At 36.8% G+C, this 27,381-nt stretch overlaps 1 protein-coding gene across 1 annotated transcript; it reads right to left on the reverse strand.

Moving 5' to 3' along the window:
* Positions 1-1,221: 1,221 nt before the first annotated feature.
* fa2h (fatty acid 2-hydroxylase) lies at positions 1,222-27,330 on the reverse strand. The gene is made up of 7 exons (XM_084397424.1): positions 26,909-27,330; positions 10,026-10,121; positions 5,669-5,811; positions 5,420-5,520; positions 4,613-4,785; positions 3,680-3,932; positions 1,222-3,031 (listed from the first exon to the last, which is right to left on the reverse strand). The coding sequence occupies exons 1-7, from the start codon at positions 27,200-27,202 to the stop codon at positions 2,964-2,966; spliced, it is 1,128 nt and encodes a 375-aa protein (XP_084253550.1). The 5' UTR covers positions 27,203-27,330; the 3' UTR covers positions 1,222-2,963.
* Positions 27,331-27,381: the final 51 nt, after the last annotated feature.

Genomic DNA, 27,381 nt, shown 5'->3' on the forward strand with positions numbered 1-27,381 from the left:
TATTTTAAATTGTAAAAAGATTATTATATTACTGTTTTACTGTATTTTTGATCAAATAAATGCACCCTTGGTGAGCAGAAGACACTTCTTCCAAAAACATTACAAATCAACTCCAAACTTTTAAATAGTAGTGTATACAGTACAGGCCAAAAGTTTGGAAACATTACTATTTTTAAGGTTTTTGAAAGAAGATTCTTCCGCTCATCAAGGCTGCATTTATTTGATCAAAAATACAGGAAAAAAAATGTATATTGTAATATTGTGATATATTATTACAATTTAAAATAATTGGTTTTCAATTTAAATGATCATTTATTTCTGTGATGCAAAGCTGAATATTCAGGTTCATTACTCCAGTCTGTCACATGATCCTTTAGAAATCATTCTAATATGATGATTCATTATCAAAGTTGGAAACAGTTCTGCTGCTTAATATTTTTCATAACCTGTGATACTTTTTTAGGATACTTTGATGAATAAAAAGTAAATATAAATATATATATATATATATATATATATATATATATATACCGGTAAAGAAGCAAATGTTTTAAAAATAGAAATCTTTTGTAACAACAATATAATTTTTTTTTTTTTTGTGAAATAAATCAATACTTTTATTCAGCAAGGATGTGTTAAATTGATAAAAAGTGATAGTAAAGAAGATTTATATTATTAGAAAATATTTTTTTATTTTGAATAAATGCAGTTCTTTTTAACCTTTTATTCATCAAATATATTAGGCAGCAGAACTGTTTCCAACACTCATAATAAATCAGAATATTAGAATGATTTCGAAATGATCATGTGACACTAAAGACTGGAGTAATGATGCTGAAAATTCAGCTTTGCATCACAGGAATAAATTATTTTTTAAAGTATATTCAAATAGAAAACTATTATTTTAAGGTGTAATAATATTTCACAATATTACTGGTTTTTTTTTTTTTTTTTTTTTTTTTTATCAAATAAACGCAGCCTTGATAAGCATTAGAGACTTCTTTCAAAAATATAAAACAATCGTAATGTTTCCAAACTTTTGACCTGTACTGTATGTACATTTAATATAACGCATTTTTAGTTTCAGGATATTACACTGAACATAACTTTGACATGTTTTTTGTGCATGTTTTCCTCTTCTAAAAAAAATAAATAAAATAAAATAAATAAATAAAAATCGAATGGCTAATAAAAAAAAATTCAAGTAAAAACACCACCAGATTTCCTCAGAAATATACATACGTTTATTTACAAATACAATTGCATTTGCATAGAAATTTTAAAATCCAAAATAAAAATACATAGTAGTAAACAGATTTATTAGAGGCATTTGTTTCTAAAACAATTTGTCTGAATTAAAAGCTCCCACTGTGATTACAAGTCAACAGATACATATATACCTTTGCTAACTTGCTTCAACTGAAAGCATTCTCCTATGACATGGGATCTGTCCATGTAAGTTCAGGAGGGCATCACAGTTACAAAATCCAAATTCATTACAATGGCAATTTGTATTTTATTAGTTTCGTAGTGCCATTCAATCACGGTATGAAGAAAAGCCCTATTCAAATGTCCTTCCATGACTTTTGGCTGAAACGTCAAACCAATTATGCGATCTAATTGGTTAGGAAGGAGAAGGAAGGTAGGGAAGGCACATCGGGATCATTTTTCCTTAAATATATCATATATTTAATCTTTATCTTCATATATAAATTCAAGAACAAACCAGGATAAGGTGGCCTCTTACCAAGAAATTAGGAAATCGATGAACGTACCATCACTGACACATTAATTATGCTCAAAATGACTGTGTGAAGATGAGTTAAATGTGGCAACAGTTTTTTCTGGGAAATGTCCCATTATTCCAACATCATTAAACAGTAGCGAGACAAAGGCAGGGATTAAAACAAGCAGGGAAACAATACAAAAGTGTGCGAAATCTGCCGTGTGAACGGATGAGAGATCAGCTGAGGATGTTCTCGCTCTCCTGACGCCTGGTCAGATGCAACAGATCGTCACACCAGATGGAATGGTTGCGCCGGCTAGATCTACAATGACGACAGAGGATTTCTATAGACCCTCCACCCTATGACAGCTACGTACGGCTGGCAACCCTCACCGACAGGAGAGGCCCGTGCACCCCGCTTCATGCCCTCACCACCTGTTCAAAGTGCCTAATCGTCCCCATGTGTTAGTCAGGAGAAACAAAAGCCAACTTCAATCCTCCAATAACTTAATATCTCACTGGATATGTAACATATTATTCGAGGAGCAGCTACTTGAGACATCCTCCAGATCCAATATTAGTAAGTCAATTGGCAAAAAAACACCTCAAAGTGGGTGAAACGAGACAGAAAAGCAAGATCACCAGAGTAGCATGAAACATAATGAGGGCGGAGCCAAAGGTTTGACAGACAGCTGGGGGAAACATCAACACTGAGAAGAATTAAAGCATCTGAGACTTTCCTGAGTTTTCCTTAATGGCAATGGCTCATGTGGCCACCTAAAGGACTTCCTTCTGCTTGCCTTCATCGTCTTAACACTACGACTAAGAATTCATTTCCACTCGCACCTTCACACACCGTCCCACACTTACCGGTCCCTGTCTATACCTCTCCTAACATTACATGGATGGGCAAAAACGGAGTTTGATATTGTGGTGCCTCTAATAAAAGACATTTACAGATCTCATCCAACGCTTGATTCATCAGTACATTCATACACATTATATAAATATTTATATAGCTTGACAATCTGTGATTCTCTATGTTTCAGGCTTCCCCTTCTCGGAAAATTGATGATGATGATGATGATGATGAAGAACATAAGACTATGGCTGGTAGCAGCAGCAGGGTAAGACACTGTATCTAACACGGTGACAGAAGGAGAATGCAGAAGGGAGAGGCTTATGGGAGTTTGTTGGGGGCATTTTGATTTGGTTATTGTGGCAAAAAAGGGATCTTCTAAAACGTCTGCTCTGGGATGACTGTGTTGAAGGGGTGGTCCCAGAATGTGGTGGTGATTCCAAAACCTGGAGAAAATTCAGAATAAATAGAAGCTTTTAAAAAGGAGATAAATCAGATAAAAAAGCAGGTTAATAAAATAAAAAAAAATAAATGTTATATATTAATATTAAATATTGTAGAACAAATATTAACTCTTTACCAGCCAGCGTTTTAAAAAAAAGAAAAATATTCTATACTCTTTCAGAAGATGCACAATAGCGCCCCCTACTGTATAACAGTTGAAACATGGAAAGTCGTCACTGGCGGAGAAAGAGTTAATCTATTTATAAATATTAAATGTCATAGCCGTGAGGACTTCTGAACCTTTTTTTACAAACAACCTTGAAATCTTATATATCTTATAAGGAAATATAACTTGCAAGTGTTTATTTTTTATTTTTTAAAGTGTCATTTTCTGTGACAACAATATAGTTTTTCTGTGCCGTTATCGTTATAGCTGTGGTGTGAACTCTGCTATTCTTTAATATTGAGAACAATTTTTAGAACTAAATCTATGTCGTTATCTTTATAGTTATCGTCCTTGGTGTGAACAGGCCTTTAATATTTAATATGTATTTAATATAACTGGTCTTAACTTGCATAAAATACAGCCACTTTATCCACTATTTTGTAGAGAGATGCTCTAATGCCCCAAAATATTACGTCCTCCTCACCTGCCCTTTGGTGTTCAAAGTGGTGTTTGACATGGTACGCTTTCAGCCCATACAAGTAGGAGTCTTTCCGTGGCGAGCCGTAGTGCAGGTAGTAGTGGATCATGTCGTAGACCACGTATCCACACACACCCCCAACAAACAGGGAGGTTCCCAATCCCTCAGACATCAGCTGGATGAGTATCAGATAAAATCCGCCAGCGGCGATGGCGGCCAGGCTCGGAGGAAACACCAGACGAGAGCCGTCAAACGGAGACTGATGGGTAAGAAAAGAGAGTTTGGTTGGTTTCATCCATAACCCCTTTCACACATACAGCCTTTACTGGTAAATTACCAATGTGTGAACAGGACCTTTTCAGAAGATACCAGTAAAGTTGTAACATTACCAGTAAATTACCGTTATGATGCTGTGAGTAAAAAAAAAAAGAATGAAGATTACCAGTATGAGCAAGTACGAAGTCAGAATCCACTGGCAGTCTGCTTTGGCCAATCATAAAGTTCTTATGGCGATGACACGTTTACTCCGTGCTGTTTACAGTAAGCTCCGCTGCTTTTTAATCGTTTTTCTACAGTATGTCAATATGCGCTAGATGGACATCTTTGAGCAAAAAAAGCATTCTGTGTACAATCATCATCTTAGACCTGTCACTCAGAAGTCAAAAAACATTTGTCAAACTGAACAGATAGTGAAGCTAAAGCGCTACTCCCCGTGCAGGCGAATGAAGACAACGGCTCAGCGTTTAAAGATCATTTCCGATGACAGACATCACAGAATTTACCGCTAGTGTGTGAATGGTCGGTAAAAAGCCATGTGTGAACAGGATATGTGTGTATTTACCGGTTAATTCATTCTGGTCATTTTTATAACGGTAATTTACTGGGATTACTGCTCAATGAATTTGAAATGAATCTCAGGTATTGAAAAAATGAACACACCTTGTGGTGCTGACCGTGCAACAGGAAGTGCAGCGTGATGAGGTAATAATTGTGGGCGGGTGGGCGCATGTGGAAGACGAAGCGATGGATGCAGTACTCGACAAACGACCACAGAAACATGCCAATCATGAAGATGAACGGAAAGCTGTACTTGTGGACCAGAATGGAGTAGTCTAAAAAATAATAAATACAAGTATAAAACATACATTAGGACATTTTGGGCAAAATAACAATCCTTCACTGAGAAAAGTGTTACATATATCAATATAATGTCAACTAAAATGGAACTCTTCAAAATTGAGATTACACTTTCTTTCGATAGTCAACTTTAGACATTCTACTAGCTATAAATAACTTTGCAAAGAGTATTAGTAGACTGTTAGGTTAGGGTTAGTGCAATAGTTGACTCGTAGCTGCAAAGTTAGTAGAATGACGGTTGTCTGTTAGAGAACCATCAAAATAAAGAGTTAGCAGATATTAATCAGACAGCCTACTAATACTCTAATGAAAGTAAGTTTACATGTAAAGTTACTTATAGTTAGTAGAATGTCTAAAGTAGACAAATGTTTTTGGTAAGTGAAATAAAGCTTAAATAAAATGGATTAAAAAAAAACCTTAATCATATTTATTCAGTTATTTGCAAAGGCAAAACTTTAGGTCCAAAATCACTAAATCTTAAACTGAAATCTAAATTAATTAAAGCTATATAGAAATATTTTATAATAAAAACTATTCTATAATAGTATATAAATAATACTTGTGTGAGTAAATTAACTAAGTGTGTCTTAAAACACATTTTCCACACACCTGGTGTAATATACAGTCTTGTCGTTTCTTGTGCCAATAGCGTGTAGCAGTACCAGCTCAGATAGATAACCACAGGGATCCATACAATTGGCACCATGTACCTGCAAACACACATCTGTCAGGTAACCAGCACACACATGGCGTAGCAGCTCACGTAGCACAATACTGTTACTAATCTACAATGTTCAACTTGACTAAGCAAAAACAAGCAGACAGATGTGATAAATCCTGTTATTTGATCTCTCTTACCATGAAGTCTTTGTGTTGGCCTCAAAAAAGTCATTTCCGAACAGTCTGATTGGTCTGTCCACGGGCTGATGGACCCATGTGTCATATTTCTCTCTGAGGTATCCGACCTGCCAGGCCAGTGGCTTCCGCCAGTCCACCAGATCCTGTAAGGAAAATGAAATAAATCCAATTATTATTTCATTTGATAACAGTTCTATATTAGTACTATTCATATACTGTTATAGTATGGTGAATGTGATTTCACCGAGTACAACATGTTCCTGGATCAACATCTTTGTTGATTCTGGATTAACATTCCAATCAACCAATCAGAACTGAGGGACAAGTTTACATTTTATGACAAGTTTAGGCTTACAATCAGGGTTAGATGCTTCTACGTCGGATTTCCCTCTGATTTTGTCTTTTTGTGTACATGTCTCACTTGGCAAAATCACGGTGACCGTTATAGTTTTAGCTTTTATTTTCATATATTCAGTTTTCGGTTTGAAAAAACATTTTTGCTTTTGTAATTTTTATCGGTTTCTATTTAGATTGAATTTAATTTTTTACATTCTTACCCGTTTTACTTTTAGAAATTTTAGTCCTTAAGCTTATTTATTACAAGTTGCCAAGCAACATTTCTAATCTACTGTTTACTGATTGATGGTAATTAAAATAAATGAACTAGATTTCATCTTATTAGTCATTTGTAATATCAGTTTTTTTTAACTGCAATGTTTATCTGTGTTTTTAATTGGTTTGTGAAAATGACAGAAATCAGAATATCAACAAATTTGAGCATTTTTAATTGATTTAATAATAATAATTACATAATTTTGCCATATCAATTAACCTCATACTGACATCTTTATGCAAGTTAACTAGCATAGCAATTACTAACTTTAGACTTTATTACCATTCATTAATTTGTCTGCCGTTATGTAAATAACCACTTTTGCACACTTCAATCAAAATAAAACAAGATTTTCTGGAAAGTTAACGGAGTTCTTAATACAGAAGGTATTTGCAAAGCAGGAATGTTGGCTATCAATGATGTATGTTAAGTTTGCTGAATCATTTGACTTGCTTGTTTATGGTGCAAATTTTGACCAGATGCTTTTCCTACTTTCTCCACTAGGGGTCCCTATAACATTATAAAGTGTGTCTAAAACGCCATATTCGCCAAAGAAAACCTATAGGAGCGGCAACTCACCAAGATTCAAACAAAGAAAGACAGGACACAGAGGCCTCGAACTCAAGGACTGAACCTGAAGTGATAGACGCCCATTTATGCATCTTTCTATAAATGTACGTTATAAAACCGTATAGGCTAACATTACTCATACAGTAGTCACGTGCATATTAACAACTTTCCGGTGTAATACAGGATCACGCTAGGTATACAACTAGTCACAAAGTACAAAAAGGTCGTCGCATTTCAATTACGTTATCTAGGAGCTGCTTAAAAAATAGCTTTATCATAGCTCTGGTTCAGTCAGTGTCATTTCTAGTTATTGCGTGACAGAATGCCAAGTAAGACTTCACATAACCACCCACTTTATTTACTGACTATTTAGGCTACTGCTTGCTTTGAGAAATGAGGACAGACAAATATTCAGGTTTAGTTCTAGGAACTATCTGTCACACCATCAATAGGTGCACACGTTAGGACAAATTAACACCCTTTCCTTCATAGCAACGCTGGAATGAATGAGAGTGCAGCAATAAACCTGAGCCGAAACCACATGATTCCTGTTATAATGAACCCAGAAATCTGGTCCGGACTGGTTGCCTATCCTGTCTGATTTACAAGTTTCATTACGCCATTAATTATGGTTTTGGTTGTTATGCCTAAGCCTGATGCACAGGTTACGTTTGCTACGTTAGTGTAACAGCTGAGGTTGAAGAATGAGTAAGCAAGAATATATACACTTACAATACAATATAATTAACAGGTGAATCTCACTAAGAAATGTTCAGGTGGGTCACATTTTACTGTGTATGTGTATTTATAAAATTTAAAAAAATGTATATATACAATTTATATAAAATTATAAAAAATTATCTTAAAACAATAAAATCTCATTCTCATTGCTGTAATTAATGAGGAAAAAATAACATTTGTGAAATATAGCTCATGTATAAGTCATGACAAATATCGAAATAAACTTTTATATAAATATAAAATATATTTTAATACATTTCTATTATTTTTATTTTTAATATGTCCTTTTCCTTCATTTCTTTAAGCTAAATATTTTTTTCTTCTTCAGATTTTCTGAATACCAGTGAATAAGGAAACGATCCTCCATGAGCACTGTTCACACATATGCAGGTATTTATAACTACAAGTTGTAGTGAATGGTACAGCGTGGTTCTGCAAAGGGGGTCAGCGTTCTCTAGATCGCTGACCCCATCTGTCACACTCAGGGGGGTTGGACCAAACAATCGATGCTTGTGAAAGTCCCGCATGCCTCTGATAGAGGACACAGGACATTCACACACAAACAGAGAGAGTGAGGGAAGTACATACACTAGCGTTTTCACATATCATTTCATTGTCAGCAAAGTACATAAGTGTTTTTGCTTTCATCCGCCTTGCAGCATCGTTCAAACACAGAAGAAGGAAGCCATCAAGGGATAGTTCACCCAAAAAATGTAAATTATCCCATGATTTACTCACCCTAAAGCCATTCTAGGTGTATATGACCATCTTCTTTGAGACGAACACAATCGGAGATATATTTAAAAATATCCTAGACTCTTCCTAGATTTATAATGGGAGTGAATGGGGGTTGAAATTTTTTATGGCTCCAAGGGGTTTACCAAGGCCTTCTGAAGCGAAGCCATGTGTTTGTGTAAGAAAAAAAATCCATATTTAAAACATTATTAGCTATAATAACTAGCTTCCGGCAGATAACCGTATGCATACTGCGCAAGTCAACTTCCGCAACAAGAGTAACCCTTGACGCGATGTAGGATGGAGGAGTTTCGGCCTTTCACGGTTTAAACAAATAGGGATGTGCAACAAACTCAAGCTCCTCTTCTCTTATATCCAAATCCTCTGACATTTCTCTTTAAAAATGTCTCGTTTTAGACTTCTAATTTGTGACCCGGTTTGTTTTGCTCTATCCTCTGCGCCATTGCGTCAGGTCAGAGTTCACTCTTCCACCGCAAATCGCTGCGTGCGGCCTTCTGCCAATAAAGTTGCAAATATGGATATTCTTCATACAAAAACCCATCGTTTCGCTTCAGAAGGCCTTTATTAACCTCCTGGAGCCGTATGGATTATTTTTTATGATGGATGGATGCATTTTTTGGCCTTCAAAATCTCACTACCATTATAAAGCTTGGAAGAGCCAGGATATTTTTAAATATAACTCCGATTTGTGTTCGTCTGAAAGAAGATAGTCATATCCACCTTGGATGGCTTGAGGGTGAGTAAATCATGGAATAATTTTCATTTTTTGGTGAACTATCCCTTTAAGGAGGATAATCGCTGTACAAGAAAGAGAGCAAAAGAAAGTCACCTGCTCTGTTAGTGTTTCACACTGTTGGTGCAAGTGAAAAGAGGAATGGATGTTTGCGGTTTCCTGTCATATGATCTAAAGCTTCACTTCCAGATGTCAAGCAGACAAGTGCATGGTACAGTGATTAAACAACTGTTTAATACAATGTCTGGGTTTAATACAAGTTCAGCTCACTCACTAGTGTCTGTGGCATGTTGTTGATTACTACGGAAAGTCATTTTGAGCCTATGAATGTGTAAAACTATGCTTTCATTATGTTTTAAGGAAGTCCTGTACATTTAGACTGGTTTAGCATCATGTCGGTCACACATCGATCAGATCCGTTTCCTATGGCCCGTTCAAACAGGATGTGTTGCTCTGCAGTGCAAAATATTAACTAGGCTAAAACTAAAGTAAGAAAACAAAAATCTAGATAAGCTTAGCTGTGCCTTAAAGGGATACTCCACTTTTTTTAGAAATAGGCTCATTTTACAACTCCCCCAGAGTTAAAGTTTTACCTGAGTTTAATCCATTCAGCCGCTCTCCGGGTCTGGCGGTACCACTTTTAGCATAGCTTAGCATAGATCATTGAATCGGACAAGACCATTAGCATCGAAACTCTTTGGTAATTTTTTTGAGAGAGATGCTAATGGTCTTGTCCGATTCAATGATCTATGCTAAGCTATGCTAAAAGTGGTACCGCCAGACCCGGAGATCGGCTGAATGGATTCGAAAACGGTAAAACTCAATTGTTTAACTCTGGGGGAGTTGTAAAATGAGCCTATTTCCAAAAAAAGTGGAGTATCCCTTTAACTTAGAGCTTGTACTTTAATCAGTAATATGCCAGGTTGCATTTCACTTTTGAATACCGTTTCTTCGTCGACTTTGCTGCATTTATTGATGGCTGAGGTTTCTTCTTCTTCTTCTGTGGTGCTTTCTGGGATCTTCTTCCTCAGTCTCAGAGTCTAGAAAAGAAGAACAGAAACATTTCAGATGAACTCTAATGGATCACGTTAAATGAGATGAGATTCATCCGTGTTCAATTTGTGTTGTTAGGAATTTGTTTGTATTCCTATATATTTGATTTATGGCCTGACTCTGAGATAAAACAACCTGTCTGACAAACAGAGGGAAATGACGAGTTGAAGTGGCATTTGACTGGTCATGTGATCTCAACATGGCGGCCACCACAAAGTGACCTGCTTCATGTAAAAGAAAACTTTTATTAGGCTGTTGATATGACTTTAATTACCAAGCACACCTTTAATGTTAATAATAAGTGATCAAATCTCTCACTGCTCTTAATTTACTTCTTTGTTCATTATTACGGACTTACTTGAATAACTATTTGAAAAGCTTACTTGAAGACTTCATACTATTGTTTTAATTGAATATCATTAAATATATGAATAATTAACGTTTTAAATGAAGTGTTCAGTTCAAAAGCAATAATCGTTTTTAATGTGGTATCAAAATTGCAAAATATTTCTTGTACAAGTTGACGAATGATATAGTCAGGCCTGCTGTTATTGAAATATATTAATCAATAAAATGAATTCCAGCAAAAACAAAACATTAAATACTACCAATAAAATAAAATGTACCAATCAGAGACAGCGTACTATAATCAGGCTGTCTTGATCCTTCATCCCCGAGTATCTACAGGCATATTTCGAACCTCTCTTTTCTCTCTAAGATATTAGAAAAAGTTGTTTCCTCTCAGTTACAGGCCTATTTAACAGCACAAAGCCTTTCCAGTCTGGCTTTCGTCCGTTACACAGTACTGAAACAGCCCTGGTTAAGGTTCTTAACTATCTCCTCCAAGCTTCTGATTCTCCTTCTGTTAGACCTCAGCACAGCTTTTGACACTGTTAAGGCCCTAGCACACCGAGTCCGAAATTCACATCCGAACTTTTTGCACGTTAAAAAATAAATACGACATCACGTTATGTCAATCACGCTTGCACACTGCCTCCAAAACTATGTTACTTGTTTGAAACCCTCTTTGCATATATCTCTAACCTAACTTTGTAAGCAACCTCTGTATATTACTTTTCAGCCCTTGGTATGTGTATTGTACTTTGTTGCTGATGTTTATTTGGTTCTGTTCCTTAAACCTATCTTTGTAAAGCGACCTTGGGCGTTGTAAAGGTGCTATATAAATAAAAAGTATTATAAAACATGCAATACAACAGTAAAGTCCCTTGTAATCTGGATCTGCTATTTTTCAGAAATCAAACTCAATAAAATAGCAATAAAACACAAAATAAAAGTCCCTTGCAAGTCAAAGCTGCTGTTTTTCAGAGAACTAAATCAATAATCTAAAACCTAAAGATCAAGAGACGTTGTACTACAATAAGATATTCAAATGTGACAATATGAATTTCAACAATATGGCAGACGTGATTAGACAGTTTTTTTTTTTTTTTTTTTTTCACAGATAAAACAAACACCAACCTGCACTGTCACTGTCATCATACCACCACAAAAAGTACACCACGCCTTATTCACGTGGTTCACACATCACAGCACACATTACGTCATGCCTCAACCCACAGGACGCAAAGGCTACGCGTTTCTCCATAGGGTCACAAACACACTGGAACACACCCTTCACAGATGGCTAGGATGGTGGGACAGGTGAAATATTAAACAGGTCTCGCATCGAACCATACCATTCTAATGTTAAAGAGATGATTAACCCTGCCCTCCTTCACACCTGCTTACACACACACACACACACACACACGTTTTATGAGGACTCTCCATAGACATGATTTTATACTGTACAAACTTTCCATTCTATCCCCTAACCCTTACAGAAAACATTCTGCATTTTTTTACATTTTCAAAAAACTATTTAGAATGATTTATAAGATGTTTTCCCTCATGAAAACCGAAAGTTTGTCCCCCAGAACGTCAAAAAGACCTGGACCATACACACACACACACACACACACGTTGGGATTCCATGTTTTATGGGGACTCCCCATAGACATACTGTGCAAACTGTATATTCCATCCCCTAAACCTACCCATCACAGAAAGCTTCCTGCATTTTCACTTTTTCAAAAAACATAATTTAGTTTGATTTCTCATGGGGACCAAAAACATTTCCCCCACAAGGACATTTTGTCCCCAGAACATTGGGGTTCCCAGGACCACACACACATCTCCATGGCAACCTAACACCTAACCCAAGCAATATGATCTGCCATACTACTGTACCAGAAGGTGCTCAACATGCCATAGAAGTTGATGGTTGAAGTGTTGCTGTTTGTGAAATTGAGCGTGACTAAGGCCTCCTGGGTTTGTACAATTTAAGCAGCACAAACTTACTCAGAGGTTACATGGTATTGGAGGATATTTATACAATTGTACTCAAGACCTGCATGAAATTTCAATACGTTTCGTACAATTCGTTTATAAAATATGCTAATGTTTTGATGCGGTTTTCAGCTACCAGTAAGAACATTACAATTTATTCTGATTTATTCTTAATATTGGAAACTGTCACAATAAATGTGAAAATTGGTGTGAAATTTGAAAATGTATTCTGTCACTAAAATGAAAATGATTGATTCGTTAGATTTGAGCGCTGTGGCATGGAAAATCTCCATCAGTGACTTCACTTTACAGGGTCAGGTGCTTTGATGGAGTAATTGTACAGTTTAATGTGCTTGAGAGATGTTTTTCCCCAGTGCAGTACTTATTTTATTGATGTAATCTTATCTGGCAATGTTGTAAATACAAAGACATTCGGGAATTTCTATTGTGCAAAACACCTTGTCCTAACAGCAAGTGATATTTTAAAAATATTGTAAAGATTTGAATCACTAGCACAAGTAATGATATTTGTATTAGAAGTAAAAGTTTAGGGTTGGTAAGATTTGTTGCTGTTTTTAACATTTATATGGGCATTTATTTGACCAAACATGCAGTGAAAACGTTAATATTAGGAAATATTATTGCAACTACAAATTAACTGTTTTCTATTTCAATATATTTTAAAATGTAATTTATTCCTGTGATGTGTCTTTACAATGTCACATGGTCCTTCAGAAATCATTCTAATATGCTGATTTGCTGCTAAAAAAAACCACTTTTTATTATTATCAACGTTGTTGTGCTGCTTAATATTTTTGAGGAAACCATGATACTTTTTTTTTTTTTCAGGATTCTTTGATGAATAGAAAGTTCAAAACATTATAAATGTCTTTACTGTCACTGTTGATTAACGAATGAATGTGTCCTTGCTGAAAAAAAAGGTTTAATTTAAAAGTAAAAGTACTTATTTTTAAGAAATTAAGAAATTGTAGTTTTGAACAGTAGTGTCACACACATATTGAAAGGGAGCTCCTTGCAGATACAAACTAAGTCACATTCTTCTCATGGTGAGCAAAGCATAACTTTTGAAAACAGATGCGCCTGACCAGATATTCCAGATGACTGTCGATCCAAACATTGCAAACAACAAACATGTAAACTCGTCTTACATTGCTTTTTTTTTTTACACTGACACGCGCTAAAGAGTCCATTTTGTTATTGTCACACATCATTCACTTTAATGCTTAACTTACAGCCTAAAAAAACTCTTATACAACAATATTATAAAAATACAGCACCATATCACATGGAAATTTAGTTTTATGGCACCCAATAGACACACTTACTGTAGCACACAGTGTGCATACGTGCCTGCTGTGGTGTTTTACTGTTTACAAAGAGCCACGCCAATCATTAGTCTAGAAATACACACAAACCAAATGCAAAAAGAGGAAAGGGGAATTTTACCACTTGAGGGATTAAACTCCATCAGTTGTCATAGTGACACTAAATCAAGGGACATGTAGAAATCAAATAAGTAAAATGACATTTATGTGATTTTGTTTTACACCCTGAAGAAACATTCACACACACACACACAGAAATTAACACTTAACCAGTGCCTATAGGACAACACACAAGGGATTGTATCCATAAACAGACAATTGTTGTTATAGATACAGTCACTATCGTAGCACTGAAGTCACTGAATAAACTTGCACGACAGGCCTTTCGCACAATACAAACCAGATTAGAAAACAGGTCACATAAACGATTCAATCTGGCATGCACATGCATGTTGACATCTTGATCACATGCTTTCAAGTGAACAATACATAAACATCCAAGTACCAAACTTAGAAACTGTCAAAAAGACAATATTATCAACTCTAAGGTAGGTTTCCTGTGAACACGACTCTCATTTACACTTTACGTGCCGTTTTTGAGTTCATGGTCAAAGAGGCACCGCAAATTGACTGTGAATGACAGCAAATCATTTGCTTTTATAGCTCAAAAACAGTTTTGTATTAGTGGGTGTGATACGAGATGTGTGCTGCCCTTTTGTCGAGGTGCTGAAGCGAGAACCGGGTAAAGAAGCCTTTAGGAAAAGCAGGGCAAGATGTATTTTGGAAGAGTGCTAAAGTCCTTAAGAAGGGCAAACAAATGGAGAGTTATCAGGGTTATGAGGAAGGAAATTAAAATGAAACTGGAAAAGCTTGGGTAGGGTAAGGCCGATTAGGTCCTAGTTACTAAGTTATGAGACTTGGAATATATGGTTAGAGGAAGCTGCAAATGTTCAGAGGAGATGGCGGCTGTAGGGTTGGTTAAGGTTAATGGTCCCCTAACTCAGATGGCTGGTTGGGGGATCTATCAAAGCTCTCTGATCTGTGGTGCAGAAGATGGTTTGAGCTCACCAGGACTGCAGGGTAAAGAACCTTCAAAGGGATTGTCTATAGCTCATTCTGCGAAACTCTGCTTCCAAGGATGAGGTTGGCATTGGACTCCAAATAAACACAGTAGCTGACACAGCATGTCCAAGGTTGATTTCAACCAAAATTAAGATTTTAGCTTGAAATGTATGTGAAATTTAAGAAAAGTGTGCATATTTTATAGCTATTTTTAAACATTCCATTACTAATTCATTGTAAAAGGTCCTGTGACATGAATTAAAATTAAGAAAATAAAATAAATAATATAATTAGCTAAATGCTTTATACATACTTCTCATTTTTACTGGATAGAAGGTTACATTGTGTCCAAGTGGGTGAATATGGCTTAACATGTGGATAAGTATTAAGTATTAGTAAGCAATGCCTGGAAAAGTTGTTAAAGGCGATCCACGGTCAGAGGACTGGAATGGATAAACCTAAACTTGGCCATCCATGTATCCAGAAGGTTGTTTTGTCTTTATATTTAGTCAGACCACTTTATCCATACATCAAAACCACAACACAGAGACTCCCATCACCATGGAAATTCAAAAAAAAAAAAAAGATCACCACAAAACTTCACCACTTCCTATTTCCATTTCATTTCCATTTTTATGGTCTATTCCTTTGTTATATTTCTTCACAGTTAATTAAACCTAAACAAATCTGCAATCAAATCACGCGTGCATGATCCCCTCTTGGTAAAAGCACACAACGCAACCCACCACCTATTGTGTGTGTACCATTCTACATTATATCTTATTACTTGTAAAAGGGTGCTTAGTTACTGAAGAGAGACTTTCCAATTGTTCTTTGGGGACATTGAGAGATATTTGGATGAGGTTAGTATTCCTTTGTAGTGGTTTTTAATGGTCAATGTGGATGTCTAGACAGCAAAAAACATTCAACATTCAGTCAAAGCACTGTGTGACTATGTCTGAAGCTCTGCCTGATGACCAACAGAGTGGAATGTATGAAAATACAGACATAAGTCATTACACCTAGACGGTATCATTTTCCGGTGTGGTATGCAAATATCTAATTGACTAAAGTTACGACAGCTGCACTGGCAGATACAAAATCAAGTGACAGCGTAGTTTACATAGTTTTCAGGGTTACCCTTTATTTGGGCTTGGCCGACCATGGAGCATGGAGTTCTGTCAAAGCCAATCTAGTCAAACGTATCCAGATATAACGGATCAACAGGATTCCATGGATGCAGCCATATCCTTCTATGTTTTTTGGTGAGAGTCGAAACTAGATGTGTTGCAAATCAAGTCATTTGAGACAGTGGTGAAATGCAGAAATTGCGTGTTAAGGGCAAGAAGGAGGCTGGCGTGGTAGACTGGCATGGGGGCTAAAAGAATTCCTCTGGGAGAACAATAAGGCTTCTTTATGGAGCAGTAAGGATCCGGGACACTGAATGAGAGAGACGCACATACATACAGAAAGAGTTACGAGAACAAAAGCGTGAAGGACAGAGGAAGAGGGCTCAGGCTGGCACAATCCGAACAGTGGCAGTGTGTGGAATGGTGTTGGGGCGGCTGCAAGAGCACGTTGGGGGTTGAGAGCCTCAGATACATACATTCAAAAGGGCACCCAGGCCATCAGAATCGCCTAGCCAAACCCTAATTAGCTTAACCCTGTACTGAGTCACTCCCAGTCAATAGTAATTCTTATCAATTTGCAAACCCACCACATTCCCCAGATAGAGATGTACTATAGGAACAAATGTGACCACATACCAACTAATGAAAAAGCACACCCATTTTGGAAGAGAGAATGTTTGGTATGAATCATCTTTGTAAAAGCATAAATGCTACTTTTGGAGTGATTGTTCCTCTAATGCTTGTACAAACGAGATGTTTGCTTAAGTATCATTGACTGGCTAAGTCTGTGTTTTCCCCCGAGAAGGGTCAAAATTCACAATGACATCGACTAACATTTTCGGGGTCTATTTAGATCAGGGTTGTCCGATCCTGCTCCTGGAGGACCACTGCCCTGCTGAGTTTAGCTCCAAACCTAATTAAACACAGCTCTTTAAGCTTTTCAGAATAACTAAACTACCAGACAGGTATGTTGGGGCAGATTGGAACTATACTCTGAGGCGTTGGCCCTCCAGAAGGATTAGACACCTCTGAACTGCAAAAAAATGTATTATTTGGTTCTAGTGCTCATGCAACTTAATCTCAGAAGAATCTTAATGCAACCTTATCAGGCATCATTCTGGAATTTCGTACAAAATGAGTGATAAAGTTAGTGGTTCTTCAGAAACAAAAATGATGCTAGCTTAAAATAAGCTATGCCGTATTACCTCACCTGTTTCAACAGTGTTCAGGGCAAGAGGGTCACATGACCCATGAGGATTCTTTTAAGTTAATAATTAACCATTATCCAATCAGTGCCAGGATACACAGTTGGACGGACTGATCTTGATAAGAGGCAGTAACTGATGGACTATTCCAAGCTGTCGAAAACATCAGCCATGTGAAGTGTCACTGATTTAGGGCAGATGTAAAACATTTGGCTTGTGTTATTCAGAGGAACACTTATGTAAATTTGCAGGCAGAAGTCCCTCGACAACCTGTCCAATTCCCAAAGCATCTCTCTCTTAACACACTGGTTGATTGTATAAATTCCTATTTGCTGATTCTCCAGCAAAATCTGATGCTCAGGTTTTAATTCAAGTACAGTTGAAAGCAATGATGTGAGGTTGTCAAAGGTGAAGCACGGGAAAGTCTTGTGATACAAGCAGAAGAGGCAGGCTTCTACAAGCTTACACATTATGTAAATGACTAAACAAAAATACATGTTAATGCAAATGCCCTGAACAAGCTTGGTTGTAGTATTTCACTTTTGGGCATACAATAAAACCAATAATTACAACTCACCTCTTGCTCTTAAAAATAGAAAAGAAATTTGTTGAGGTACTTACAATGGAAGTGAAGGGGGCAATTATTAAGGATTGCAAAGCAGAAATGTGAAGTTTGTGAAACTGTAAGCCATCTTGTAACTATACTATTGTAACAGCGAGTATTTTAAAATGTACAAATCGGCCCCATTTATTTCCATTTTAAGTGTCTCACAATAACCCAAATTTATGCTTGTTCAAAGAAAGGAGGGACAAGCAGAATTATATATATATATTTTTTTTTGCAATCATCATAAAGCCACAAATGCCGTTGATTGAGCTTAATGTACTGAACCCAGAATATCCCTTTAATATTTTGAATTCTGAGTTATTTGAAGCCATTCAAATCAATGCCTCTTTCCTCGTGCTTTCCTCTCTAAAGCGTCACTCTACAGCTGGTCCAGGATCTGCTTTTTAAACGCTTATCTTTGCTCAAAAAAGACACCAGTCCAAAGTCGAAACTGATCCCAGACCTGTGGATCTGGAATTTTAAGTGGTAGGCAGGGTCAAGACCCGTCTACTCTCACCATAAACAGGGATGTTGTTGGTGAGTAAGCTGCATCACCCAGAGAACTGGCGGAACCTGCTAGGGCAGATACTGGGAGCATTTTCTCGCTCTCTTTTCCTTAATTCCTTTCCTCGTTTACCAAGCCAAATGTAACATCAACGGTCAGCTTCATTATCCGGAATTTGGCAGATACAGAATAAGAAAGTTTAGATGTCTGGACAAGGGTGGGTATTGTCACGCAAAGGTTGCTGTGACTATTCTGCATTATCTGTTCAAATACCAGTCAATTCTCATCTGATGATGATATATATATATATAATATTACTTAAACCAGTTGTGTGTATTTGCATAGCGCACAGGTTAAAAAACGTGAAGGCTGTCCGCTTGCCCAACCCTACATGCAATAACAGAATTTTTTTCAGTTCCCTCCCTTCAAACAAATCATTTGCAGGTCTGCACACATGAGCTTGTCCTATCGTACAGAGTTCAGCGAACAAGAGCAGCCTCCCATGTAAAGACCTTCAATCCAGGAAGAGCATCAGCGAGGAGATTAGAAATATGTGCAACAGGATTAGCGCGTCTGAAGTTCACAGATTCAAAACTCACTATCATTTTGCTACGTGTGTACCCTACGTGTGTACTGCATGCCTGTAGTTTAAAGTTTAATACTTAACCTTACCAAATATTCCCCAAGCATATAAAAAAGGGTCTGCCTTTAAGTCAAAAGAGGAATATATCTCAGCTTCCTGTTCTCTACAAAGAACAATTATATAATCCAGTTATGTATCTCATGAGATAAGGTGACCTATAAAACAATAATCATATCGTGGAAAAAGCATTTGAAAAGTTAGAGGAGTGGTGTGGGGAAATGCACATCATACAGAACCAATGACCTAAAACACAATTTTCCAACATTTTGATGTGTCATTTCTCCTTCCATACCTCTCCTGAAGAGTTCAACAGGTTGAACAAATTAGGTTTATCTCAACTGGCTGAACCTGTTAGAAACTTCATCAGCACATTGAAGTAGAAACTACAAAAGAATGATACCACCTGATTGTTCTAAAATGTATACCCTTCACTGGTCAAACTTGTTTTAGATAGTGTCTTAGTATCTTTAAGAAGCTTTGTTTTAACACATTGTTCAGATTTCAACTTTCAAGCTGTGAGATCTGTCAGTTGCGATGGAGTTCAAATATAAGATCAACATATAGATGGAGAAACTGTTGTTTATTCAGATGCTTATTTACAATATCAATATTATACGTAGGCCTACATTTTCCAGCAAATCAACATTAAAATGTGTAAGTTGGTTCTGCTGAACTTCCATGGTGTCAGCTTTGGAACAATACACCCTTTTTCTTTGCGAAGCCACGAATTCGGACATGGTTTATATGAATCACACTGATTCAGTTCACACAATGATTCTCTATGCATTGTAATAAGCAGTTCAATTAGTCTGCATGAGACTAAACCATGTGTGCGGCTCATTGGAGAGTCGGAGTGAACTTTGACACAGTCAAGCAATCGTACGATAGCTTCCTTTCTGAATACATTTTAAGTTTAAGCACTGATTTCCCTCTTTTACATCAACTGACAAAGTTACGGAAAAGAGTTCGCTGGTTTTCGGGAAGCATTTAAAACCAACCAATAGTCATATAGTATGTTTTGCTACATTAGCCATTGAGAGATTCCGGGTCCCAGGGATCCACTCAGAACCAAGGCAACAGGTGTCTCCTGGTGACGCCAGGCTTATGACTCTTGTACCCAGCATGCTCCTCTCCTGGGGCCCGTCCGGTACCTTGATGCAATTAATGAGCAAGCAAACCTTTATTACTTTAGGGACCGATGGTGGCCGAACCGTCTGTATATAATCTATCAGTGACCTACGGTATAAATTTATCAGTGAGAACTTCTGAGCATGTCCTATGATTGGACCATTGGCTCCCAAATGCCTTGTGCTCCCAAGGTGCAATTCACCAGTCTGATACGGTCTCCTTGGGGAAAGAGAATGGAGGGTTACAAAGTGAAGTGGTTTGATGACACTGGAGGAGCTAAGTACTGAGGCCGTCCCTGTCGGCATAGCAGCCCGCAGTAAACAGTTCTCACACCAGAGGATACCTATTCATCCTAAAGTCCTGTGGTTATTGGCGTACTTACAATATAGCACAAACTACACTGCTCCAATATGAGGTCCCATCACAACCACGAGACTTTGTGAAAGGAATTTCAGGGAATTTCACTGTATTGAGCATTCACAACCAAGATGGCCCTTGTTAAAGGTTGGCATGCTGCTGAAGCCATGGAAAACAAAAAGGCTATTGAAGGAGAAATGAGATTCATATCCTCAGAAAGGAAACATTCCAGAGATTCATGCCTCTGCCTTGTACGTTCCTCTCAAAAAATCAGCAGGCAACTAACCCGGTTCACGCTGACCAGATGTTTCAATTGGACTAGAACAGCTGTAAAAATTGGTGAAATGTAATTTATTGTATCAGTCGATATTTTATATTTTATATTTAATTGAAAATATAGGGGAAAAGAGCATGTGCATTTTACAACCTGTCATCATCTAACACTTAAAATATAATATAATCCAATATAAATGATTTAGTCCTGTAAAGCGGAATATCTCTGTAATGGAAAACAAAATAAACCTTAAGCCTAAAACCAGCCATTAATCCAATCTTCAGTCATAAATATAAATGTGCATGTGTCAGAGTATTTGAGAGTGCGAGTGTGACACCACCACTACGTGCCACAAAAAAAACGGTGCGAAATAAATGTGCTAAAGGAGCCTTTGTCCTTTCACCTGTGTACAGAGTTGAGTTAAAGCGATAGCATGTTTTACAATGACCATTATGGTCTTACCTTTCTAGTCACAAGGTAACTCGCAGCCACAAGACCAGTTGTTTCATAAAGGACAATCATATATATAAACCTAACAACTATTTACCTAGACATTCATGCATCACTTTATTCATCCTTTTATCTCATTCTCCTAATTCAAATTCATGCTTGCTCAAGAAGTGGAACCGCCTGGTACCATTTTGTCATTACATCACTGGCAACACGCCCATAACAGGTCATCGCCTTGTCATACCCTCACTAGATATGAGCAAATGGACAACAGCCCCTGCACCTAGTCAACAGGCCAGCTGGTTTCATGAGCGATCAATAAGCAAGAGAGACAGACGACCCCCCAGTTTTCCTGGACGTTTGTTTTTGGTACTGGACTAAGGCCTTTGAGTTTGCTCTTGCAATGTCATAACCATTCATACTACGAATACTTCCAAGTTTTAAAAATGTATAGCAGGTCTAGCCAGTTTTTCAGAATTAAACAGGAATATGTAACTAATATCATGAGTCACTCTTGTCTTTTAGTGGGAACAAACAGCAATCAATGGGTTCAAGATCTCAAGGAGGGGCTTGTTTGAAACGCAGTGCGTAATAAATATGATTAAAAAAAATGATAAGAATGATAAAACTTCGCACATGTGACAAGATATGAAAATGAGAATACATACACCTGGAACTGGAAGCTGTGATACTACCTGGTCCCACTACCACCCAACCCCACTTGTTCCTTAGGAATTGACACTGGTTTAGTGCTGTCTTCTGTTTGATAATGCGATTCAAACGTGAGGCGGAAATGTATAGGAATCTCATAAGTTCCATTAAGAAATCCAGGGCTCAACAGTGCAAACATTTCACTCGCATTTGTGACTAAAAAAACATGTGTAGACAAACTGTAAAATATATTTAGAAGCACGTATGTAGACTTAAGGTCTAAAAATATTCAGGTCCGGTTTCACAGAAAGGGCTCAGATTAAGCCAGGATTAGGCCTCAGTTCAATTAGGACATTTAAAGTATCTTTTCTAAACATGCCTTAGAAAAAACATTACTGGTGTGTATCTTGAGACAAAACAATGGCACTGCCATATTTTAAGATTTGTCAGTGCAAGTTTCTCTCAGTTAAAACAGCTCAAACATGCATTTTAGACTGGGACTAGCTTAAGCCTTGTCTGTGAAACCGGGGGAAAGGTCTTAAATATCTTAAATGTTATAACGAACGTATTGATAACCATTTTAAGAGGTCTTAAATTTGGGGGTGGAGAAGTCGGGTACAGGCTAATGTGATTATTAAAGTTCAAAATGCTATGATTTCATTAAATAAATGTGAGTGCTGCATGTTCAAAGTCAAAACATAGAGAATATATACACAACCATGCAAAAGTTTGTGGTCAACATGATGTGTTTATAATTTTCTTATACTTACCAAGGTGTATTGGATCAAAAAATGTTATTTGATCAAAAAATGACAGTACATTATATTACTGTAAAACGGTAATATTGTGAAATATTATTTCAATTTCAAATAACTGTTTTCTCACAATCATATGATGAATAGAAAGTTCGAAAGAACAGCATTTATTTGTAATAGAAATCTCTTGTAAAATTATAAATGTCTTTACTGTCACTTTTCATCTATTTAATGTGTACTTGATGAGTAAAAGCATTAATTTCTCAACAAAAAAAAAAGTTATATATATATATCAGATACCGAATGCCTTGAATACCTTGAAATGCCTTGAGATTTTTTTATTTATTTTTTGCATTTATCTTTTGATATTATGCAATGAAATAATCAAAAATAAAAATAACTGGGACTGAAAGAAAAATACTCAATAGCAACTGGTAGATGTAGATCCCCCAAAATGGGGATTTTGCATTTAAATTTGTATGTCATACTCCGATATCAGATATCAGAGATCTAATAAAAATTGCAAATCACCTGAGATAATCCCATCAGACAGACTCCCTTTTACTCTTGGGAGAAAATAGATTTTGATATTTTGCATTAGAAAAAAAAAAAACCTGTGACACAATCACACAATCATTGGTACGGAAGAGGATTAGGGCCAAGCAATAATAAAAAAAATAAAACAATCTCGAGATTAAAGTCATTATAATGCGAGATTAAACTCGTTAAATTTCGAGAAAAAAAGTCGAAATACAATCTTGAGAATAAACTCATTAAATTTCGAGAATAAAGTCGTTGTGTTTCGAGAAAAAACTCGTTAAATTTCGAGAAAAAAAAGTCGAAGTAATTGTGAGAATAAACTCATAAAATTTCGAGAATAAAGTCGTTGTGTTTCGAGAAAAAAAGGCTAAATGAAATGTACAGAATAAGGCATTCGATCAGTGTTCATTGCATAGCCTACTGATAGAGGACATGGCAGAGTTGGATCACTTAGTCAAGCTATATTTTAGACTTTCTTTCAGTAACAATGAATAGAACATTCTTAGGTCTAGGTCGGCTAACTTTAGGTCTTTTTAGAAGAAAAAATCAGTCCAATTTGCGTGATGTACTCGCTTTTGTCCAACATGAAATTCATGGAGGTTTCGTGGTTTCCCAGGATACCATAAGATGCATTATTAAACTTGTTGATCCTCAAGGTGTGGAATTTTGAAGAAGGAGACGCTTGAGAAGACGCCAGTACACTTGTGCGGGCCCAAATGCACTCTGGCATATGGACAGCTATGATAAATTAAAACCGTACGGCATTGCCATTATATGGCTGTATAGATGGTTACAGTCGTTAGTTACATTCCGTGGATGGAGGCCTACACAACCAACAACGATTGATAATGCGATTAATGGTATCCTGGAAACCACGAAACCTCGATGAGGTTGATATCAGTAAGCTATGCAATGAACACTGATCGAATGCGTTATTCTCTACATTTCATTTCGACTTTATTCTCGAAATTTAATGAGTTTATTCTCACGATTATTTCGATTTTTTTTTCTCGAAATTTAACGAGTTTTTTTCTCGAAACACAACGACTTTATTCTCGAAATTTAATGAGTTTATTCTCAAGATTGTATTTCGAGTTTTTTCCTCGAAATTTAACGAGTTTTTTCTCGAAACACAACGACTTTATTCTCAAGATTGTATTTCGACTTTTTTCTTGAAATTTAACGAGTTTTTTCTCGAAACACAATGACTTTATTCTCGAAATGTAATGAGTTTATTCTCAAGATTGTATTTCGACTTTTTTCTTGAAATTTAACGAGTTTTTTCTCGAAACACAACGACTTTATTCTCGAAATGTAATGAGTTTATTCTCAAGATTGTATTTCGACTTTTTTCTCGAAATTTAACGAGTTTTTTCTCGAAACACAACGACTTTATTCTCGTAATGTAATGAGTTTATTCTCAAGATTGTATTTCGACTTTTTTCTTGAAATTTAACGAGTTTAATCTCGCATTATAATGACTTTAATCTCGAGATGGTTTTATTATTTTTATTATTGCTTGGCCCTAATCCTCTTCCGTACATTGGTAACTCAATAACCTTTAGCTGATTTTTTAGATAAATCTCCTTGAGATAATTCTCCTTATGGCTCATTAAAAATATAAGAATCTTCTGAGGGTGTTAAAACATGCTTGTGAAACTATGTGGAAATAGATTAGCAATATCTCAGGCCGAGCCCTTGTGTTGGGTGGTGGGGAGTCAAGTCCTCACACTATTTAAAGGATCAGACTCTTTACACTGCAATCATAGCTGCTAAGAAAGCACTTTAACAAAGCCACACAGTTAAATTCAGCATCAAATGTGGGCAATGTGTCAGAAGGGCTCAAATCCGTGCAGTCCTCACAAATACACACACTCGTTCAATATATCACATACAAACACACTCCTGCTTAACAACAAACATGCTAAATGATTACAGCAATGAGGGTTTAGCAATAATCGATGACGTCATCTGTTCGTCCAAAAATCCTCGAGTTCCTAGACTATGAAAAAAATGTAATTGCATGACGTTTCAAAGCTGTTTTTATCTTAGCAGAACTAGAACTTTAGCCCCCGGTTTAACAGAGAAGGCTTCAGCCTAGCCCCAGTCTAAAATGCATATTTGAGCTGTTTTAACTGAAAGCAACAAATCATTCATTTGTCTCAAGATGCACACCACCCGCTTTTTTCTAAGACCCATTTATTAAAGCTACTTAAATTTCCTAATTGAACTAAGGCCTAATCCTGGCTTAATCTAAACTCCGTCTGTGAAACCAGGCCTAAATATTCACTACAAAACATGCCATGACTTTCAGAAAAAAAATGTAATTGCCATGACTTTTCCAGACCTGGGAATTCACTATTTATTCCTTAATTTGTTTTCGGCAAGGATATTTACAGGTTTTGAATGCACTGTATGCATTTTCTAACCAATCACAACAACGTACAACGCAACTTGTAACACTCCCTTATGTACATGTACAGTTGAAATGGTCCAAGATGCCAGAAAATAAGTGAAGCTTGATTTCATTTAGAAACGCATGTAGTAAAGTGACCATTAATTACAATGATACTTCATGTGAACCCTCTCAAATGCTGACAGTACTCTGTGAAACCTGAAGTGGCGTGGAAATTTTCCTCCTCAGCTTTTGTGTTGTGGGTCATGTCTGAGTAGACGAGACAGACCGGTTTGATTGTCACACACACACATTCGTTTACACCTCCTGCATTCTGAAATATCCACCCTTCATATCCCAAAAAGATCAATATTTTTATTACAGGCATAGTGACAATAAAAGATTGGCAATACTTAACAGTTTTTTCATATGACAAGATATGAAAATTAGAATAATAATACATAAACCTGTAACTGGAAGCTGTGATACTACCTGGTCCCACTACCACCCACCCCCACTTGTTCTTTAGGGATTGACATAAGAAAGGCAAGCAGAGACAGAAGGCTTGTTTATCTAATTAGAGCCCTCAATGGAATATCCAACCTGCTGACACGACGCACAAATATCAAGACTATGATAATCGAGATGGCTTCTTATCCAATGGTTTTCAAACATTTTATATTCGCGCAATTAAAAAAACTGTTACCTTAAATTTGCTGCACAGGTTAAAAAAAATTATATTCTGATTACTTTACGCACTGACGGTATTTGCGTCATCACGTGTTTCTTGCATAACGGCTTGCGATTTGTTCTAAAATGTGCATAAAGACATGTAGCAAATATAGTACTTTTATTAGTTTTTTTTTCGGCTAAACCTAATTAATAATAATGTTTTGTAATATTATGAGACCCAGATTAGTTTGTTTGGTATTTCAGAACATACATATTAATTTACATTTACACTACACGACTGTAAAATCCAGCACAAAAAAAAAAAGAAAACCCCAAACAATTTTTTTACCCGTTTTCATAAAATATTATTTAAAAATTAATAAAAAAATAAATCCTGTTTCGTATGATAAACGGTCTAAGCCTATGTTTTTTTTCTCGGTTCAGTCAGTTCATGACTCGAGAACTCCAATTCAGTTCGAACTTTTTCCACAGATTCATTGAAAAGATCCGACTCAAAAGAAAGTTTCTCGCATCTGACATCGCTATAAAAAAATCTTAACGGACCAAATTGTCTTCTTAAGTCACTTTTAATGGCTTGTTTGTGTGGAGTAAAGTTCCTGAACATCTTAAAAAGTGACTTCCAGTTTTGTTAGACTTCCTCAAAATAGTGCTTGAGTTTCTTTCTGTTGCTATTTCGGGACTTACCTCCGTATCTTCATCTGTGCTGTCTCTGTCGAGTTCACCGATGTAGTACTGCTCCATCCACCTTCGGGCGTTCTCCGAGTGCCGGTGTGGGGGTCCTTCGATCTCCAGGCTGATGTCCTTGCCGGACCGGCGGAGGATGAGCGCCTCTCCGCCCGGGTGCATTCGGAGGAACCCTGTCACATCGTACACGCGCGTCCCTAACAACACCCAGCACGAATCCTTAGTGCAATGTTTGGCTACCTCCTTTTGAGAAAAAATGCGAGGGGACACCGAAGGCGACATTTTTTTATTCATTTAGGGGTGTCCACAAGAGGATAGAGAAAGGTAGGCACACAGGTGGGACCCCCACTGACTTTCTCCAGCGATTGTGTTTAACAACTACTGGCTATCGACTTCGAGCCTGAGCAGAGTTCATAGCCGGCCTGCTCATTAAGCAACTCATGAATAATTCATGACGCAGTCACTGCTGATCT

The sequence above is a fragment of the Rutilus rutilus genome (genome assembly GCF_951802725.1).
Source record: "Rutilus rutilus genome assembly, chromosome: 23".
NCBI lineage: Eukaryota > Metazoa > Chordata > Actinopteri > Cypriniformes > Leuciscidae > Rutilus > Rutilus rutilus.